Genomic DNA, 22,648 nt, shown 5'->3' with positions numbered 1-22,648 from the left:
AAGTCACTTTGATCACTTTTCTTCCCCAATCTGATGTTTGGTCTGAACAACAACTGAATCTCTTGACCGTGTCTGCATGCTTTTATGCATTGAGTTGCTGCCTCATGACCGGCTGATTAGATATTTGTATTAATGAACAGGTGTACAGGTGTACCTAATAAAGTGGCCATTGAATATAAGTGACCTCATTGATATTTAAGGGGCCATATTCTCTCCCTAATTACTACTTCTCTCTGCCCCAGTTTTTATCAGTCTGACCCATTTCCATAATTATATTTAAAAACAAGTAGAATTACATTCAATAGCCCTACACTGCTGCCCTACTAACACTTCATTCACTCATCCTGCCTTATTTCCCAACAGGAGGCTGAGTTTTGCCCCCCCCCCCCAAAAGAGCCATTTCCATATCGACTGGGAAATTTTCCTCAAACAAGTAAGAAATCTCGCTGCTTTCAAGCATTCAACATTATGGCAATACCAGTTGATATTTTGAAAGTTAAATCATCCACTACTACAACCCTATGATTGTTCATAGAGCTATGTGCAATATCCCTACTTATTTACTCCTGCAGTTCTTGCTGACTATGGTGGGGGAGGTGGTATTATAGTACATCTCAAAAAAGTGATCACCTTCTTACTTCTCAATTGCATATTACTGCATCACTGGACAATCCCTTCAGGAATATCTTAAATACAGCCGTGATGTTCTCCCTAATCAAAAATGCAACTCCTCCTCCTAACTTACCTCCATCTCTATCCTTCCTAATGCATCGATACACCAGAAAACTGAGCTGGCAAAACTGTCCCAAGCTCAGACATGTTTATTCTGTTATGGTTGTAATATTTCAGTTTCATAAACCCTTTCATGCTCTGAGTTCACCTGCCTTTGCATTGAAATAAATGAAGTTTAATTCATCAGTCTTCTCTTTCTCCCTGTTGTGCTCCTGCCTGTCCTGTCTACTGAATCTGCTCTCCTTAACTCCTATGCTTGTCTCAACTTTCTTTTCATCTGCACTGCTTTTCCAGGTCCCACACTCATGGCTAGATTAGTTTATATCCTCTCAAGCAAATCTCCCCACCAGAATATTCAGCCTTCTCCAGTTCAGGTTCCTCATTGGTCACCTTTGTCCCAGAAGAGATCCCAATTGTGCAAAAGTCTGAATCCCTGACCCCTGCACCAGCTCCTCAGCCACACATGGGTTGTCTCCTATTCCTGCTCTCGCTAGCACACAACCTTTGAGGTCTTATATTTGAACCTCTTGCCTAACTCCTGATATTCACTCCAAAGAGCCCCATCCTATTTTCTACCTGACTCATTGGTACCAATAAGCACAAAAATAATAAAATAATGCTTTATCTTCTTTTTATAGTAGTAAGAAGGATTATTTTATTTGGATTATTGCTGTCTTTAAACCAAAGAATATATAGTCAACGTTGTTATTTATAGCAAAACTACATAAAACCATATTTAGGAATAGAAATGTCATATACAATTACATTTCATAATTCTTTTTATATATATCAAGTCATATGCAAATACATATCAACTTACTGAGGATTTAAGTAATAATGTCTTCTGATTTAGAAAATTTGTATCAGAACTATTTGGAAGATTTTTTTCAGATTGATGACTTTTTTCTCATTCAAAACAATTCATTAAGGAAGTATGAAACTATAGACAAAATATCTAATATCTGGAAATTCAGCTGTGAAATAGCTCCAGATTCATCACACTTAAAATTGAGTCACTGGCACTTTTCTGAGTCTCATTTGTCCTATTATTGGTGGAGTTGATCAGGTCATCATCTCAAATGCTTCTTAGATAACTGTCACTCTAACTCAGAATTCAGATGGCAAGTGAAGATTTGCCCGTGGTCAATCTTTATTCCAAAAATACTTTAATGGCTATCCTAAAAGGCTTTCAGTTCCTCTCATCATTTTTTGCTCCTATTTCTTAACAGCAATGAATAAAATAAAAGATAGCTTTAAATATTGGAACCAAAAAATAATGCCAACAATTAGTTAAATGATTAATTAACAATTAAATTTGCTGTTAAATTTTTCCGCTCTCACCTTAACTCAATGCCCGCTGGTTCTTTATTCCCTGACACTGGAGATGGACTGAGTGCACTCACCTTATCTATACCCTTCATAATTGTATGCATCTCTATAAGATCACATCTCAATATCCTGAACTCTAAACAATAAAGTATTGGCCTCTCTAACTTCTGGCAGCATCCCTGTAAACCTTTTTATGCATTTTTTCTAATTCAATAACATTTTTCCTACTGCCATTTTTCTACAGCAAAACTGAACATAATACACTAATGCAGCCTCCCAGCCTCCTGTACAGCCACACTATAACCTCCCAGCTTTTATAGTCAATGTCCTAACTTACTGAAGGCCAGTGTCCCAAGGCTTTCTTCATCATCCCTGTGACATGTGACTCCACTTCCACGGAACCAGGTACTTGCACTCCAATGACCCTCTGCACTACAGTGTTCTCCAAGGCCATGTGTTCATTGTGAGAGTCCTACCTAATTTGATTTTACAAGATGCACCATTTATCTGAATTAAACACCAATTGCTATTACTCAGCTGATTAAGAACCCCCCCTGCAATTTTTAATAACCTTCTTCATTATCCACAATAACACCTATTTTAGTGTTATCTGCAGACTTGCTAATCATGCCTTTAACATTCTTATCCAGGTTTCCGGTGATGTCATTGTCGAGAATGGCAGCTTAAGTCACTAGCTCCTCTGGAAAAATGCATATTAAGCCCCATTAACCTGTCAAATATAATATTTTTCAAAAAATATTTGAACTGAAAAGAGGGGCAAGAATGGGGAGAAGAAATGGAAATAAAAAAGCGACCCTGCGGAGCCTGCGTCCGAGAGGAGTGCAGTGAGGACCTGACTGCGTGCGAGTGAGGCGGCTGCTGGGCCTCGTTCAGATGAGGTGGCGAATGTGTTCGAAATCCTGAAAGAGATAATGGAGGTCCAGAAAGATATAAAGCAGCAGCTCCATAATATTAGGGCAGAGCTTGCCAGCGTTAATCAAAAAATAGCGGTGGCAGAGACTCGCATTGAGAACGTGGAAGATCGCATTCAAAATGTGGAGCGGATACTGAGCAAGACAATAAAAATAATACATCACCAAGAAGGTAAACTGCTTGACCTGGAGGGAAGATCACGGTGGAAAAATAACAGAATCTACAACATTCCCGAAGGAGCGGAGGGCTCGTCTATGACGGAGTTTGTCGGAAAGTTACTGCGGGACGCGCTGGATCATCCCCCGGCTATGGAGCTGGAAGTTGAAAGAGTGCATTGTGCGTTAGTCCCAAAACCTACCCAAGATAGAAAGCCACACTCAATTATAATTAAATTCCTTTGGTACAGCACCAAGGCGGCAAGTCTACGAAGGGCCTGGGGTAAGAAGAAAGTGTTTTTAGAGGATAAATTAATATATTTCGACCAAGATTACCCCCCCCCCCCGGCAGTCCTCCAGAAACACAAAGAATACTCTGAAGCAAAGCGAGTAATAAAGCAAAAGAAGATTAGATTTCAAATTCCATACCCTGCTAAACTTTGAGTGTTTTATGACAACGGGACGCAGTTGTACCAGACAGTGGAAGAGGCAACTACAGACATGAAGGCCAGAGGGTTGCCCTTCAGCGTGACCAAAATGCAAGAAAGCCTGGCTGAGGAATTGTCCCGCTCGGCGAGAAAATAGTGCGAGAAATGAGAAGGCAGGAGACGGGAGGAGGCCGAGAGAAACAGATCAGGAAGAGACCGGGAGTTTCCCAAAGACAGTCTTCATCCCCTTCAGGACAGCCATAAGGTTTGGCTAACTTTAAAAATGTTAAGAAGCTAAAGGGAAGCAAAAGTACATGGTGATATACTTATCTCGAGAAATACTTATTATAATGTGGATTTTATATTACTTAGTTGTTATTCTTTATTCGCTCTCTTACTCCTTTTTCCCCACCAAAATGAGTATATATATATATATATGTGTGTGTGTGTGTGTGTGTGTGCGAGGGAGGAGTACACAGGGAAATCCTTTCTGTGTAATGGATTTGTTCACTGACTTTTACGAATACTGCATTGGGGGCCCTCAATTCACAAGTAGGAGGGGTTATCCCCCACAGCTAGACATTTCCTCTTGCTCAATGCAGGGTCATCTACTAGAGACCTCAGCCTTGGAATCACATGTTCGTTGCCATTTTTGTTATTATTTGAGTTTCTTGGTTCTTATTTGTTCAGGGAGTAGATCAATTAAGTGTTATTCTAATTTCAATGATACATTGACGGATAAATACAGATGGCTAAGGACAAGGTAAAATTCATTTCTTTTAATGTAAATGGGCTATTAAATCCAATCAAACGTAAGAGAATTTTATCCAAAATGAAAAAAGAACAAGCCCATGTAATATATTTACAGGAAACTCATTTAAGTGATAATGAGCATAAAACACTAAAGAGAATGGGCTTCACTAATCTGCTTTTCTCCTCATATAAATCAGGACATAGGAGAGGAGTTGCTATTCTTATCTCAGGTAAGCTAAATTTTGAAAGAAAAATATTCGAAATGGGAGATAAAGAAGGCAGATATCTTCTGGTAAGGAGGAATATAGACAGCAATTCAGTTACTCTATTGAATATATACGCACTCCCAGGAAGTGAGATTGGTTTCTTTCAGAAAATTACTGATATTATGGTAAAGGAAACAAGGTCTCCTGATATGTGGGCAGACTTAAATTTACAATTACAACCAAACTTAGACTCTTCCAATAGAAAAACCTGTGAAAAAAAATCTTTACATAAGAAAGTTAATACACTTTTTGAGGATGTTGGTTTAATTGATATATGGAGGGACCTTTTCCCTGACAGAAGGGATTACACTCATTATTCTGCTCCACATTCTGTATTTACAAGAATAGACTATTTCATAACATTTGGAATAGACAAAGACAAGATAAACACCTGTGAAATTGGGACAATGTAAGTGACCATGCACCTATATATTTATCTGTTGATTTTGACCTACAACCAAAGAATACTATTCGGAAACTAAATTCAAGTCTACTCAATGATCCATACTTTAAGGAACAAATTAAAAAAGAAATTGGTCTCTACTTAGAATTTAATGATAATGGACAGGTTTCATCTCCCATTTTATGGGATATTTTGAAGGCGGTCTTAAGAGGGAAAATTATAGCGATATCTTCTTATAAGAAAAAAATAAAGAATAAAACATTAGAGGAATTACAAAATAAGCTGAAGGAACTGGAGAAAAAACACAAATTGAATTTGGCACAGGATACATTAGGGGAAATTAAAAGAATTAGGAATGAAATAAATAATTTGGCTACGCAAGAAATCAGGAAAAACTTAATGTTTCTGAAAGAGAGACATTATGAAAGTGGATTGAAATCTATGAAAATACTGGCGTGGAAACTGAAAAAAAAAGATAGCTGAAAATATAATTCATAGAATTAGGGACCCAAGAATGAAAATGATAAAAATTAAGCTAAGTGAAATTCTAGAAGCTTTTGAAGTGTTTTACAAAACGCTATATTCCAAAGTTCCAAGGGGAAGCATAACCCAAATTGACACCTTCTTGAATTCTCTAGAGTTACCCACTTTAAGCGAAGAACAAAATAGAAGAATGACTGCTGACATAACTGACGTTAAATTAAAATCTGCAATTAGTAGGCTTAAATTAAGCAATTCACCAGGATCAGTTGTGTATATGGCAGAGTGGTACAAGAATTTAAAAATGAGTTAATTCCTGTTTTACTCCCCACACTGAACTGGGCTCTAAAAAAGGCACAAATGCCACCCAGTTAGAAGGAAGCGATAATCTCAGCTATACCGAAAGAAGGCAAGGATAAAATGGAATGCGGGTCATTTAGACCAATATCCGTTCTTAATGTAGACTATAGGTTATTTACCTCCATCATGGCCAAATGATTAGAGGATTTTCTACTCATACTGATACGTAATGATCAGACATGTTTTATACGACAACGCAAGACTCAAGACAATATACGAAGGACATTTCACATTATGGATCGTATACAAAAAGCAATAGTGATGGGCGTGGTTGCTGAAAAGCATTTGATTCGGTTAACTGGAATTTTCTTTACAGAGTTTTACATAGATTTGGTTTCCAAGACACAATTATTAAAATTATACAGACACTATATGACAATCCTACTGCTAGGATTAAAATCAATGGATATTTATCAAATAGTCTTACCCTAGAAAGGGGCAGGAGACAGGATTGTGCATGGTCACCACTACTCTTCGCGCTATATCTGGAACCATTAGCTCAATACATCAGACAAAATGAAGATATCAGGGGAATTACCATTAAAGGGACAGAGCATAAATTGGCTTGTTATGTAGATGACATTTTGATCTGTCTAGGGCAACCAACATACTCTTTACCTAAATTGTTGCAATCCTTTGAACAATATGGTCAATTATCAGGATACAAGATCAACATAGATAAAACCCAATTACTTTCATATTACTATAGCCCACCAAGATAAATTGAAAGTCGATACCCCTGGGCATGGCATACAGAGTCTTTCAAATATTTGGGCATCATTATGCTAAAAGATTTGGCAACATTATCAGAATGTAATTATCAGTCTCTATATAAAAAAATTAAGGAAGATGTGGCAAGATGGAACCTGATTCCTTTTTTCCAGTCTCAGTTCAAGGATTGAGTCTATTAAAATGAATATACTGCCCAGACTGTTATATCTCTTTCAGACCCGACCAATAGAGATTAATCAAAATCAATTCAATGAATAGAACAAGATGTTATCAAAGTATATTTGGCAGGGTAAAAGACCTAGGGTTCATCTCAAAACTTTGCAATTAGCAAAGGAAAAGGGGAGATGGGGCTTGCCTTCTCTTAGAGATTATTATTTTGCAGCACAGTTGAGAGCTGTGATATGTTTGTGCAACCCATCATATGACGCTCAATGGAAAAACATTGAGGAGCAGGTACTTCATATCCCCATACAAGCAATTTTGGCTGATAACAACCTAGAAAGGTACATGAATACTATTGATAACCCATGGGTGAAATTGACTCTTCAAATATGGAAAACTACTATAAAAGAATATAATCTAGAGGGAGATATTGCAATTCTTAAATGGTGTGCATATGACTCTGATTTTACACCAAATAAATTGGATGCTAGATTTAAGGACTGGACAGCTAAAGGAATAACAGTTCTTTGCAACATAATGAAAAAAGGAACACTGTTCAGTTTTGAAATGCTTAAAGAGAAACAGTTATTAGAAAAACAAGATTTTTATTGGATTTACAGATGCAACAATATGTTAATAAGACACTTAAAAATGTAACCAAAGCAAATACATGCTTGATAGAGCTCTTTAGAAAAGCATATAATTCAGATAATGGTAGTAGAATCATTTCAAGCATGTATAAGGGTTTGTCAAATCTTAAAACACATTCGACTTCATACATTAAAACAAAATGGGAGAAGGAAGGAGAGATAATTATGTCTGAGGAAGAATGGACAACAATATGGAGATATCAATGGAAGTGCACCAGTTCACAGAAATGGAGGGAGTTCGGATGGAAAAACTTGATAAGATATTTTATTACACCCTCTCAGAAATCCCATTATGATAGTAACCTCCCTGTTTGCTGGAGAAATTGTGGAAATCAAAATGCGAATCATTATCATATTTTTTGAGACTGCCCTGTTATCAAAAACTATTGGAGGGGAATACACAATGCCCTAAAAGACATCTTTAAATGTGAAATACCCTTGGAGAGTAAGACTAAATATTTTGGATATATACCTCAAGATTGGTTGAAAAGAGATAAATATTTAATGAATATACTGCTGGTGGCTGGTAAAAAGATTCTTACTAGGAAATGGTTATCACAGGAGAGCCCAATTTTAAATACATGGATGGAAATTACAATGGGCATTTACAAAATGGAGAAGATAACAGCATCTGTTAATCATAAGCTGGAACAATTTGATTCATACTGGGAAAAATGGTTTAACTACATAATGCCTCATAGGCCTGATTTTATTCTCACAAATCAAGTGAATCTGTTGTAAAAAAAAAGATCACTCCCTACTTGTACATAGTTCTTTCCTTTTGCTTGTTTTTTCTTTCCACTCTTTTCTATAAGTGTATACCCCAGATAAATACTTTGTGGAGATTTGTGATATATATGATTATATGATATATATGTACAATGTCTGAAATACATCTTATGGAAATGTTCGTTTGATGAACTTCAATAAAAAAATAAATGACAAAAAAAAAACATTCTTATCCAAATCATTGATATAGACAATAAACAACAATGGGCCCAGCACTGATCCTTGAGGCATTGTACTATCTTGGGCTTTCAGTTTGAGAAACCACTTTCTACTATCACCATTTGATTTCTACCATCAAACCCATGGGTATCCAGTTTGCCAGCACTCCCAAGAATCCACGTGATCTAACCTTCCAGAGCTGCCTAGCATATGGAACTTTATCAAAAACCTTAGATATTAAATAAACCACATCTACCGCTCTGCCCTGATCAACTTTCTTGGTCAAGATTGTAAGACATGACATCGCATGAACAAAGCTATGTTGACACTCCTAGTCAACCCCTGACTTTCCAAATGCCTGTCTATCTTCCCCTCAGTCAAAACAGCGAAGAAATATTCTTTAAAGACCTTTTCCATCTCCTGCAGCTCCACTGCAAAGTGTGCCCTTTGGTCTTGAGGGGTTCGATATTCTCTCCAGTTACTCTTCTTCCCTTTATAAACATAAAATCATTTTCAATTATCCTTAACCTTCTCTGCAAATGTTTTCATCCTGATTTCATTCTCCAGGGGTCGATCCCAGCAGACTGTACAGGACACGTGCCTCCTTTTTCCTGGCCAGGGCCTCAATATGCCTCACCATCCAGCCTTGTCCTTCACTCTAACAGGAACACACAGAACCTGATCTCTCATTATTTCACGTTTAAAAGCTTCTTACTAGCCTGTCATCCCTTTGCCTGTAAACAACCTACTCCAATCAATCTGCCTCATACTGTCACATTTTGCCTTGCCCCAATTTAAAACTTGAATTTGTGGGCCATTTCCATCCCTTTCCATAACTGTTTTAAAATTAATAGAATTATACCCACTAGTTCCAAAGTTCTCCTCCACTATCACCTCAGTCACTTGCTCTGCTCTATTACCCAAGAGTAGGCCAAGCTTTGCCCTCTTCCTAGTAGGGCCCTCAAAATATTGCCCAAGGAATGTTTCCTGTAACATGCTTAATAAATTCCACCCTATCTCAGCCCTTAATAGTGTGGCAGTCCCCTATTATGACAACACTATTACTCTTACAACTCTGCATGATCTCCCTGAATATTTGTTCTTCCAATTTCCATTGACTATTTGGTGGCTAATAGTACAATGCAAACTATGTGATCACCCCCTTCTTATTTTTCAGCTCAACTGGATGATATCACTGGATGATAATTCAGTGGTTTAATCTTTAACTACTGATGTGACAATCCCCTTAATTAAAAATGCAACACTCCTCCTCTCTCCCGTTACTCTATCCTGCCAAAACTCTAAACTGCAAATTCTGTCCCTCCACAAGCCATGTCCCCTTAAAGCCTATAATATCCCAGTTTCGCATAGCTATCCAAATTACGCAGGCTATTGATGCAACCTGGCTGAGTTAGTTGGTATTATCTGATCTGTTATAAAGTTGATTACAATTGTTCTCAGCACTTTAATTTAGCAAAAAGATAACCAGTGATTTTAGTTGGAATTACCTACTGGTGGCGTAATGACATCAGCACTGGACTTCGTGGTGAGAGGTCCCGAGTTCGAATCCGACCAGCTCCCTTGCACGCTCTCCATCCGTGCCTGGGTTGAGTGTCGAGCTAGCAACTCGACCTCGTAAAAAAAAACCTGGAGAGGGATGGGCTCCGTCAGGTTTCAGATGCCCAAGACATGCTGTACGATGAGCAGTCATCAAAAAAGATCGGCGGTGTCAAAAGCTTGTCATGACGGCACCCCAACAACTGCACACACACACACACACACACACACACACACACACACACACACACACACACACACAAACACACACACACACACACAAATATATCCTTTCGTGACGTTTTGGCCATTATGTTCCTTGCAACAACTCCAACTGCTATAAGTGGTGGAGGTACAAAAGTTTCAAACATATATATCATCAGGAAAGGATGGCAAATAAATGTGTTTATAAACTAGTAAAATGCATTATCATTAAAGTGTAGTCAAATAATGATTAAGAAATGTTAGCCTCGGATAATTGACTTTGTTTTACAGGGTGATCAATTTTCATTGCCTCATCTGAACTTCAGTGAATTTGATACTCTTGAAATAACAAAATATTTCTGCCTTGTTAGTAAAAATATTTGAAAATGCTGGTCAAGCACTGTCAAGAATAAGAGTGTGCTGACAGGGGAGGCATGAAAGTTCCCGTCTCAATTTTAAAAACAAAGCTCTGACACATGGATTGTTTGACAGAGTGTTTTTACAGATATTTGTTTTAAATAAAGACGCCAGGCAAGGTAAGGTGTGTGGATTCTTTTTAATATTCCAGGCACTGAGAAAGAATAGGAACAAATGTAATGAGAATCTATTTCAACACTGTGAACATTCACAATATGAAATAGGCCTTGAAAATTGGCATATTTTGAAGATTAAAATGAATAAATGAAGGAAGTTCAATGTCTGTAATGTGACCAATAGGTAAGAGTAAATCAGGGAAGTCTGTAAACAGAGGCATTGAAGGGCAGAGGTGAGAGTGATTGCCAGTCGAATAGCATACATTTTCCCATAACCTTATGATGAAAATCATAGTTTAGCACCTCCTCGCTAGGTATGGAAGCAGGCTTCAGATATTGGATAGATTATGACTTTATATAAATCCAACTGTTAAAGAAACATATGAGTTAAAATAATAAGACTATTGTTGGAACATCTTGCCACACAAAGGAAAATGTCAAGTATCATCTGACGGCGATTGATTTAGAATGTGGTCATGAGGCAGGTGTTTTACACACAGCTCGTCAGCACACACACCAGAGTGCAATGAATTCCCGTGTTGTTCTTTTGTGCCTGGGTCTACGCGTAACTCAGAACACCTTAGCAGCCCGACTCTGACAACAAACATCCGAAAGGTTGCATGTCTGACAGCATTAGATTACTGAACAGTCCATGAACATTATTTTGCTCTCTTTTTACATTATTTATTTATTGATTTATTGTATTTATTATATTTTGTATTGTAACCTGAAGTAATTTTTTAGGTATTGCATTGTACTGGTTACGCAAAACAGCAAATTTCACAACATACGTCTGTGATAATAAACCTGATTCTGCAGAGCAATCTAATTGTATGATCTTGGAGTCCCATTGGATTTTATACTCAGTTTTCTGGACTGAATCTTGAACCCATGACCTCCTGGCATTGAAGTAATGTAACCTACCTGTTGTAACTTTAACAAGTGCTCACTGTACACGCCTACTGTAAATAATTCTTACACTGGACGCAGTGACTTAATTTTAAATAGATATTTCATCTGATGTGCGCACTACTGTTTCCAATTTAATAGAAGCTTGTGTGTGAGAGAGCGAGGGGAGGGGCATCCACTTTCTCTTTTCAGTGCAATTCAATCACCCCTGGAATAGCTATTTTTTAACTCTCAGAATGCCACCAACATATGTTTTCTGAACAGGAATTTTTGTTAGAATTTAAGTTGTGCTCATATACAAAACACCACTGCAATAAAGAGGCCACTCAAGTATCAGAATTATCTTTATTACAATAATATTTTGTCTCATCCTCAGCAATTAAAATATTATTTTCAGAATTGTGTATTTTAAGTATCCAAATGTTACTGGGGTTCACAGTTTAATTGTCCTGCAGTCCATGCTGAAAAAAAACTGTATTCTGCAACAAATATGGTATGAGTGTAGTGCAAAACGTGATGTTGCAATCGTGTTAAATATACACAAGGCACCAGTAAGGAACTAGTATAATGAAGTAAATAACAACATCTCTGGGGAGGAGCTGTGGTTGGCATAGGTCAGTGAACATGTGGGCGCCAATGAACTGGGTGAAAATTGTTGGTAGCATAGCATTACTGACAGTATGAGGAAGTTCTGTCAATTAAATCATTAATAAATTATGTTAGCTGGAAGGCATATTTATACAATTACCCAGAGCTTTTTAGTAGAATTGTACCCATTGTCATGCAATGCCAATTTGTAATTGACATAATGAAGTAACTAAATTTATAGAATCTTACTTGGACCAAATTGCTGAGATCAACAGAACTGACTTGGATTATTATTAATTATAAAGCCATCATTGTCACTGGATGCTTAATTAACTTTGAGATCATTTAAATATTGGACTACTTGGTTCACCTCAAAATAAGCATCAAGAAATTACTTGGCTACAAGAGCAACAATTCTGTATAGTTTGCTCTCAGTTTTCACTGAAGGTTATCCTGCAGATAACAGAATAGAGGAAACTGGTAGGGTAGAGGTACAGCACATTAAGTGAGAGGTTTGGAGTTGCATAGCTTTATGCTGTTCATTGCAGCTGCCCAGGCACAGGGACAGTGATCAGGAATCACAATCGTGACTGATTTTTTAAAAAAACTCTTCCTTGCAAAGCATTTAAGTTTTATCTCTCCATGCCAACGAAATACAGACCAATGGGTCACCTAACGAAATACAGACCAATGGGTCACCTAAGAAACTTCCCAATTCGCAATCCATTCAGTCATGGATTACAGAAATAAATATGAAGTCTAAGATTCCATATAGATTTATTTCAATTTTTTTGAATATGTTGGGTGAACTTGTACCAATTTTAAATGCAAAGGAAACAAAGTAACATTTGACACTTCCTCATTAGAAATTATTTTCTCAGTCATTTCATACTCACTGAATTGTTCTAAGTGCAATTAAGGGATCAAAAATATAATTTCGACAACAATTATCTCCTTTACTCATGAAATTGACACTTTGTCAGTTAGAAAGCACACAATAATATTTTATTTCCAAGTATATTTTAACATTCTTTTTAATAAAAATAGTAATTGGGTATGGAGAATATAAAATGAATTTAAAAGAAAATTAAATGACTTTATAAATTGACAATAAAAGAAACACAAGACTATTTTAATAATAGCAATTAAACAGATAAAAACGTTTTCAAACTATTTAGATGTGTTCATGACATCAGTACTTCCTTTCTCGTTTATCTGCATTAATCAATATAATCTTGCTCTTTATTTTACCTAAGAAAGAAATGTGTAATTAAAAAGGGATATTTTAAACTGAAATCAGACGCATTATTTCATGTTTTCAAAAGAGATTCCACAGAAAATGGTAGCAGCTGTTTAGTTACTTTTGCTTGACTGCGAGAACAATGTTCCTGTGTTTTCTTTGCAAAATGTCTCAAAGTTTCTCTAGCGATGAAACTGTCTGAAACAGATTTATTCGTTGGCTCCGGTGCTACCTGGGAGCCTGGGGGTAAGTAATTTCTGAAGGAAACAAGTTCTTCAGACAGATCTGGGCATTGTAATGTTTGGCTCTGAGAGAAATAGTGAGCTGTATTTTCGGAAAGTGAGTCAAAACCTGTCGTGATTTTTGCCTGTGTGTAATACTCTCCGTGATTGGAGCACGTCTCCTCTGAATCTAACATTCCCTGTGCAAGAATTGTCCTCGTAGCTTGTAATCGTTCAGGTAAGCTGGTAGGGTTGTCTGTATAGAATGAACTGTTCACTGTAGTAGACTTCTGCCCCCATATTGCATTATAGCCTGATGTGTGTTCAGAAATGCAGCTTGCTATATTTGCTGTACAGGAACCCCTGGTTTGATCAACGTTGCCTTGGTAACACTGCGATGAAAAGTCCCAGACGGCAGGGCTGGCGGGCACAAATGGAATGTAAATATTTATTAACTCCTTGGCTGTGGAAGGGTTAAATTGTGTTGGTTCACAGAATTGGTTGTAGTTGAGCCGGAGAAGGTTGTACTTGGGTAGAGTTTCCACGCTGGGTCTCATGAACACTTGAAGTGCGGTTAGTTCCTGTAATTCTCTCTCCCTATACTCTCTTTCCAGCATCACACTTTCCAGCTCCTTGTCTGCAAAAGCTCTCCTTTTCCTCATTCTTTCACTCAGCGGCGGCAGTACGAAACGGTTTGGACAAAATAAACTGTCGTCCTGTGGGGCGCGATAACCTGCAAAGTAAACATAACCGTGTATGATCCGAGAAATGCATAAACATTCCCGCTTTACACTGTTTACAACAGCCAGTGGTAAATGTCAAAGCCACATTACGAAATAATAAAAAGAGGCAACAGAAAAATTAAAAACATAACCTCAAGAGTAACATGGGAAAATGTAATCAAAAGATAAGCATCATAGAAGTGGATTGAGAACCAAAGAAGCAATTAATTCTGAAACATCCCATCAATCATCGTCCCGTGCGTTTTCCTCCACCGACTACAGTGACTTTCTCCGACTCGCACACGTACACAGACACGCTGGATCTGGACAAACAAGGTATTTCCATTCAGCCCTTTCAAGTTGTTTCAAAATTAAATCTGAGTTATACCCAAATCATTATTTCTTTTCTTTTGATACTTCGATAGTAGTCTCTCCGGGTGACTGTACGCTTGTTTTTAATTGATCCTAAGAGTATAAACTAGCTTTCAGTGAAGATTAGAAGCGCATTCTGGTCAAAAAAGAAACTTAGGATTGCTTAACTTTTCATGGACCAAGACCGTAAGCAGCTCGTTACGCTTTCCCAATAGCTGAGTCTGAACAGTTATCGATTGCTTTTGTAATGTGCTTTAAGTTTTTGTTTTAAAGTGGATTGTGATACATTTATTTTACAACGAGCAGGCTAAAATTAGTTCCAGGCAGTCAATACCTCACGATGAAACTGCAACAGTTCCGCCGAGGAGATAATCTATAAATCGATGTGAGCTCACGTTCAAAACTTCAAAAGCAGGTGGTCGCAGGAGGGGGCGTTCATGCGTGTGAATTATTCTTGGAAAGAGTGTAAAGTCCAAAGCCAGCGCGATTCCGGTGTGGCATTTTTGCCATATTATAACACTCTCTTCATTACGGGTAAATTGTCACCCACTGCTTCATAACAGAATCAGATTTCCGAACTGCTCCGAAACTTTTGCCGTGCATAAATAGAAATCGTTTTGTACTGGACAGTGGCCAGCGTTCTGAAGCCCCAACGATGCAGCGTTGTTGTTAATAAAAATATTTTAGTTCATGAAGTTTAGCTTTAGTTCTTACATTTATGTAGAGCTCTTACATAAAGAGCTTTAGCTCTTTAGCTCTTACATTTATGTAGAAATAAAATGTAAAACAAATTTTTTAAAGTTCCACATACATGTAAAATTGAAATTGCTACCTGGATGACACGTGCGATGCCAGAAATGCACGGAGCTCGGCTCTACATCGCCCTCTATAGATGCCTTTTTAAAGTTGATGTCTGACGTAAATGGCGCGCTAACTCTGGTAAAGAATAAAGTGCCTTTTACATATAAGACCCTCCTCACCGAGAGCTACAGTGCACATTTCAACACAATGTATGTATGTGGTAGAAACTGGACATTTAAACTGCTATTTTGGTTCGGAAATCAGGAATCAATGAACCAGTTCCTGCGATCCACTGCAAATCCGTTTTGCACAAGATGCCTGTCGACTGATACGACCTCTTACAATTTCCAGCACGTTCAACACCATCGCCATGGGAAGATCGTCGCCGAGCTTCTGTAATCTGAGTCTCAAACGCACTGGTACGCTCACTGGCGTACTTAGAACAATTCAAACATATAAAATAACTCGAATCATACAGTATAAAAAGTAACAAATAAAAATGCAAATAAATGGAAACATTTGTCCATAAAAATGCAATGCTAGTAGTCATCATGAGACTGGCGTTTAAACAAACATGTTATGAAGAAATCATTACCTCCTGCCATTTTATCCTCATCTGTAAAATTAGACTGTATAATATATGTCGATATTAAATTGCGGCAAATTAACAAATATCGAAAGGCAGTTAGCAATATTTAGCTGTATAATTATAAATCCGGGATCTTGGATATCGATGAATGATTTTTGGAATTGGGGTTTACTGCAATGGAATAATTTAACTTTAGTCGTGGAAAGCTGATCAAGATCGTGTTCTGGAGCAAAGTGAAGCTGCTTCGGAGCTATTGGTCCAATGTTCCGCGTGGAGTAAAATGCGCTTTGATCCGTTTTCCCCGTAGTATAATACACATTCGCCTAAATAAATCTAAATAAAAATATAAGAGGCGAGAAAATGCTCGGCCCTATAAGTCTTTGTAAAGTTACTCTTACATTCTGATATTTATTTCGTAAATATGATATAAACATATTATTAAACTGTAACTTCATATCTTATGTTAGATCCCTTGTACAGAATCTCCTTTTTAATTTCACCTAAACAAATAATTAAACAAAAATATTGTTCTTTATGGAACATGGTCATTGTTTATCGTTAAGAAACTTCAGTAAAGGATTAAAACGAAAAATAGGATAATTTCAGAAGTAAGATTAAGAATTAGTTAGAATTTCCCAGAATTGTGTATTGATTATGAGAATAGGATATTTTCTTTCATTTTAGAAGTTATCTACATTTCAGTCATTAAAAGATCAGATTTAGGGAAAGAGAGAGATTTGTTCCGGGTGGACCAGTTGCACGCTTGATCCCTTACTGCAAGTGGCTATAATTTACCTTCCAGGATGTTTTTTGCCAGGAGGCTGGGAGAACGAGAATAGCGCTGGTAAGATGCTCTGCGGACGGATGCTGTGGACTCCTTGCCGCTCACGCCTTTCTTAACCTTTTTGAGACCAAGAATTATATAATTAATTCTCCGTACAAATCGCCTTAAGAAATACCAAGTATTCAAACAGTCCAAACACCGGCGTTACAAACTCTATTCTCTATTTCGACTTTTCTGAAGCAGGGATGCTAAAACTGGCTTCCTATCAATTGTTTAAAATTTTGTTGATCATATTTACTCGTTTTATTACTAATTGTGCGTGTAATCCTTCGTGATTCCATAAAACTTTTTAAAGTTATTCTGATCACTTCGAATTGCCGGTTGAATTTTCTGCAATAATTGGTGTTTGATTTTATCTGTTTTTAATCTAGCGAGTGGCCTTTGACAAAGTTTCAGAAATGGGCATCGGCACTGCGTTAAGTGAAGTGTCAATGTAAATGAAGCCGATATGCTCCCTGAGCGGCGTGAGACTAATGTGCTAGAGCTAACAATTGTATTGCTAAATTAAAGGACATCAATTGCAATTACTATCACCAGCGTACAAAACATTGAATGACATTAGGCTTTTGGTTTCATCTACAACTACAAAGACCAGCGAAAATCAAATTGTCTGTATAAACAAATTATTCTGCTGGCTTTCCCAAAGTAACACCTCGTTTGCCAGGTGGTTAAAGATGCAGGTGTAATTCGTAAACTAACTGCCTTACTATGAAGTTGGCTTCAAGTTCGTATAAATTACTAAATTCGCATAAATCTGATCCCCTACTTATTGTACTAAACACCCCAATGGCGACGTCGAAACACCTCGTTTTTAGGGGGAAAGAATAACGTTGTTTTAGTGAATCAATTGTGTTGCATGACCTTACAACCAGGCTCGACGACATTAAACCAATTTCAAATTTTCTAGCATCGGCAGTAGATTCATATTAATTAGACTTTTAAATAAAATCGCTATGAATTTGCCGATATTGTGCTTAAGATATAGTTTGTCTATATGTTGCTAGACGGGCTATTTTAAGATGTATCGAAATTTAGAATTGGCATTTGAGATAAATTCCGCAATATGTAATTAACCGTGGCTCAGAAAATTCAGCGGAGATATCCCACACTGTTGAATCTGCTGGGCTTCTGAAGCAGAGGTTTTAGATAAAATAGTGCACCCTGCCTTCTGTCGCGTCGTCTCACCTCGCTAGCTTGTTGCCTCCTCAGTGCCACCTGAGCTGCCATCACCCTCTGCCTCTCCACCACCAGAAGACAGTTGGTACATTGGCAATCTCTCCACCGACAGAACCTTTTGTGACCTTTTAGGCAGGACACGACGCCGTGGTTTCTGCAGCGAGCGCACTTGGGACTCCGAGCCAGCCTTCGCTGCTCGGGGGCCGGCTTCTTTGTCTTTTTATCCCTGCCAAGAACCCTCTCTCCTTCTTCCTCCTCCCCTTCCTCTGCATACCCCAGACTGTCGGCCTGCGAAAAGCAATTCTCCAAACTTTCCACATCGATTTCTTCCTCGTACACCCCATCAGATTGTTCGCACAGAGAATCCGCCTCTGAAGATTGAACAGACATCTGGAGTCACTGCAGATTGAGTACGGTGATAGAAGGGGCGTTTATGCTGTTTGCAGTTCCGTCTTGTACTTGTCTCCGGACACTCGCTGGACTTTAAGTGGCGGAGAGAATCGGATTCGAACGGACAGTCTGGCGGTAAGGCGACACAACACTAAAATACCCCGAACGATCGCCCAGCCGTACACGTATACCTGAATCTTCAGACTTATCTCTTACGTCGCTCTGTGTATGTAACCAATCTTCCTTTTACCTCACTGAGGAACAACGTCACCGAGAATTTTACTATTGGCAATCTTAACCCACACGGCGCTGGAATTAATGTTGCACCTTAACACAACCCAACTGTTATCGTATATTGGAAGCGGTTACATTTTTCAAGAGAAATCTCAGGAGTACGTCAAGTTAAATACATTTGCATATTGCTCAGTTATTTCTCTTTAAAATCCGAGCTGAAATTCAGAAAGGGGGAAAGGGCGTAGGCACTGCAAGACATTCCCACAGCACTTTCTGAAATTATATTTACGTGGTCTCCCGGTCAGTCAGTAAGATGCATCTTTACTTGTTATTTGAGAACTGTCATTGTGTGATTAATTAAACCATGGTGTTGGATTGCTGTCCCGATGTTGCTTACCCCTCCTCATTTTACTCCTTGTGAAATCGTTTTTAATTCTGCTAATCCCGAACATTTTAAAAACAAAACAAAACGTAGCGTGGTTTGCTGTAAATAACCCCCGTTTAAAAATAACGATAGGAATGATAGGATTCTCGGGCATTCAGTTCTGCCTCACTAACTCCACTTTTCTTTCTGTCTGCACAAATATTCAGCTAGTAAATTTACAAATGTCGGTGTCTCATTCGTGATCTTCAGTTATAGTATTTCTTTCCAGGTTTCCAAGAAAAACGCTGCAGATTTTGCTATTTCATTTGTTTTGAAGTGATCTACGAAGAAGAAACCCTGTTGACTCAATATCAATTTATGCGTGAATTTATGTAATCACTGGTCCTCTCCAAAATACTTTCAATCGCAAACTATTCGCTTGGAGAATAAATATGCAAATACGGCAAAAACATATTAATCTAAATTTATATACAGGCAATCACATAACACATAGACTGCTAAACACAGATACCTAAATTCCGGCGCACCCGCACACAAAACAGAGTGGGATATTCAATACGGGCTAAACATTCGTAATGGACGTATTTTTGACAGGCTCCTTTACGTGATGCGGACACACACAAATATTCGCATGTTAGTGCAAGCTCAGAAACACATACAGTAAATGATTCGGCACACTGGCACAGCCAGCAGAGCTGGAAGCCAGCAACCTGGGTTGCATTGATCTTAAATTCTGTCTCTGCCGAGTTTTCGCGTTCTGGTAATTTTACGGGGTTCCTCCCACATTTCAAAGACTTGCATGTTGGTACGTTGGTGGGAATGTGGGGAGAATACAGTCGGAGGAGTGTAAATGGGCGCTTGATATTTGGCAGAAACTGGTTGAGCTAAAGGGTGTTTCTGTGCTGTATGACTCCATGTACGTTTTTGTACATTGGCATATACAAAACCGCACTCACACAGCCACGTAGAAATTACACTGGCATAAACAAGCTTAGTTTTACTATTGTCAAGTACAACGCTTCAAAGTTCAAAAGTAAATTTATTATCAAAATACATACATGTCACTACAACCGGAGAATAATTTTCTTGTGGACATACTCAATAAGCCCATAAAAGAATGATAACCATAATAGAACCAATAAAAGACCACATGAACTTGGGTATTCAACCTGCGTGCAAAAGACAACTATCTGTGTAAATACAAAAAGAAAGAAGGAACAATAATAAATAAATAAATAAGCAGTAAATATTGAGAACATGAGATGAAGAATCCTTGAAAGTGAATCTGATTTCAGTGAAGGGGCTAGTGAAGTTATCCCTTTGGTTCAAGGTTGAGGGGTAGTAACTGTTCCTGAACCTGGTGGTGTGAGTGCTGAGGCTCCTGCACCTTCTTCCTGATGGCAGCAGTGAGAGGAGAGCGTGTCCTGGGTGGTGAGGGTCCCTAATGATGGATGTTGCTTTCTTGCAACAATGCTTTGTGTAGATGTGCTCAGTAGAGGGGAGGACTTTACCCGTGATTGCCTGGACTGTATCCATTACTACTATTAAGGAGATAACAGGATATTTTAAAAATTATAAGTCAATCAAAGTGGACATGGTTTTCTGAAAGGGAAATCAGTTCTCTGAGGATGTAACAAAGAGTATGGATAGGGGAGGACTAATCTATGAAGTGTGTGTTAAATTTCCAGAAGTTATTCACTGTAGCATCCCATTAAAGTTACTATACAGATTAAGAGCTGGGGGTTTGATTCACTGACAGAAAACAGAGCAATGGGATAACTGGATGATTTTAGTACTGGCAATCAGTAACTAGTGCGGGGTCATGGGATTAATGCTGGGTCTCATCTATTTACATTCTGCATTGATAACCTGGATGGAGGCGAGCTTGGGATGAAGGATGCCTGCAGCTGAAGATAGACAAACTGTGGTGTAGACTCACAAAGTTTGTCAAGAAAAAAGTGAGCGGTCAAGGAGTTGTCTGATGCAGCATACTGTGGGCAAATATGAGGTTACCCACTTCAGATGGAAGAATGAAAAAGCAAATTAAATGGAATGTGACTGCAAAATGTTGCCAATATAAAACTCCTAGTGCACCAAGCACAAGATGTTAGCATGAAGGTGCAACAAGAAATCAGGAAGTCAAATGGAATGTTGGCCATTTTAAGAAATATGGGGTAGGAAGTAGGGAAAGTGTGACAATTCTTTTCAATGCACTAAGAGCATGCCTGAGCACTGATGTGGGATCGCTTTCTATGTTAGGGATGAATAGACTTACATTGGAGGCTATACAGACAAAATCCCTGAAATTAATGAATTGATATACAGTATGAAGAAATATTGAGCAAGTTTGACCAATGCTTATTGGAATAGAAGAGAATGAGAGATGATCTCATGAAACACGTAAGATTTTGAATGGGATTGGCATTGTGAATACTGAGAGGATGTTTCCTCTAGCAAAAAAAAATAGCGCAGTCTCAGAATCAGGGATTGTCCATTTAAAACTGAGACGAGTTATTTCTTCTCTTGGGGTCCTAAATCTGTACGACTTCCTGCCTCAGAGAGCTGTGAAGGCAGAGGCATTGAACAGCAGAGACTGACAACCATCTAAAGGGCAAGGAAGTTAAAGCAAGTGGAAAGTGGGCAAGTCATGCTGAGGTCAGGCTTGGATTAATTATGATCTTACTGAACAGTGGATCAGGCTAGGGAGCTGATTGGCCTATTCCTGTTCAGGTTTCTTAGACCAGGGGTCACCAACCTTTTTTGCACCGCAGACCGGTTTAATATTGACAATATTCTTGCGGACTGGCTGACGGGGTGGCGGGGGTGGGGGGGGTGTTGTTAATCACGACTGGAATAAAGGTGATAAATTAACTATAAGTCACTTATAAGTGGCTAATACACTCAGTTTTGTTTCTAAAAGGGTTTATCTAATGAATTTAATATTAAACACACAGCTCATATCTTCCTCACATGAATATAGTGATAAGTCAATTATAACTCACTTATTAGTCAATAACATCATAACATTTAAAGTAACATTTGGATATTAAACACACAGTGCTTATTTTCCTCGTATGAACATATAAAATCATTGCAACACACCAGTGAGAGGACAAGGTCAGGGGCAGAGGTCCCCGTACCCGGGCCGCAGTGGTCGCAGTCCGGAGAGAGGGACCGACCGAGCGAGGAGTGCGACAGGGTGTGTGCCCGCCCCCCTCCCCCACCTTGTAGGTAGGTAGGATCTATCGGCCAACTAAAGTCTGGCTCGAGGGATGACTTTCAGAAGATCGCAGCGAGGTAGCTGCTCTGCTACTTATGAAACCCTGAGCCCGAATTATTCGTCTGCGAATACTTTAGCACCGGGTTCCTCACAACCTGTGCTATACAGGTTTAGAGGCGGTGCCCATCTGTCCACGCTCCAGGCCAGTGGCAATGGCACTTCTCGCCGGCGCGAGGGTATCACTGCATTTAGGCGACTGATGACCTCACGTGCATTCAAGTTCAACAGTGGGCGTGACAGAGAATGAGGAAAGGTGCAGCTGACTCATATCG

The 22,648-nt window shown here is 38.5% G+C and overlaps 1 protein-coding gene across 1 annotated transcript; it reads right to left on the bottom strand.

The window, feature by feature from the left end:
- Positions 1-13,186: 13,186 nt before the first annotated feature.
- LOC132401599 (uncharacterized) lies at positions 13,187-18,744 on the bottom strand. The gene is made up of 3 exons (XM_059983620.1): positions 18,097-18,744; positions 16,863-16,968; positions 13,187-14,316 (listed from the first exon to the last, which is right to left on the bottom strand). The coding sequence occupies exons 1-3, from the start codon at positions 18,475-18,477 to the stop codon at positions 13,433-13,435; spliced, it is 1,371 nt and encodes a 456-aa protein (XP_059839603.1). The 5' UTR covers positions 18,478-18,744; the 3' UTR covers positions 13,187-13,432.
- Positions 18,745-22,648: the final 3,904 nt, after the last annotated feature.

The sequence above is a fragment of the Hypanus sabinus genome, chromosome 11, assembly GCF_030144855.1.
Source record: "Hypanus sabinus isolate sHypSab1 chromosome 11, sHypSab1.hap1, whole genome shotgun sequence".
NCBI classification, from domain to species: Eukaryota; Metazoa; Chordata; class Chondrichthyes; order Myliobatiformes; family Dasyatidae; genus Hypanus; species Hypanus sabinus.
The sequence above is the reverse complement of the archived record's forward strand: the minus strand, read 5'-3'. Positions and strand labels throughout refer to the sequence as shown.

What these genes read in the sequence shown, in the direction of transcription:
- LOC132401599 (XM_059983620.1), bottom strand. Translation starts at nt 18,477, where the DNA reads ATGTCTGTTCAATCTTCAGAGGCGGATTCTCTGTGCGAACAATCTGAT. An exon ending in GGAGGCAACAAGCTAGCGAG is followed by an intron (nt 16,969 to 18,096) that starts GTGAGACGACGC and finishes GGTCTCAAAAAG; the next exon opens with GTTAAGAAAGGCGTGAGCGG. An exon ending in GGCAAAAAACATCCTGGAAG is followed by an intron (nt 14,317 to 16,862) that starts GTAAATTATAGC and finishes TTTACTTTGCAG; the next exon opens with GTTATCGCGCCCCACAGGAC.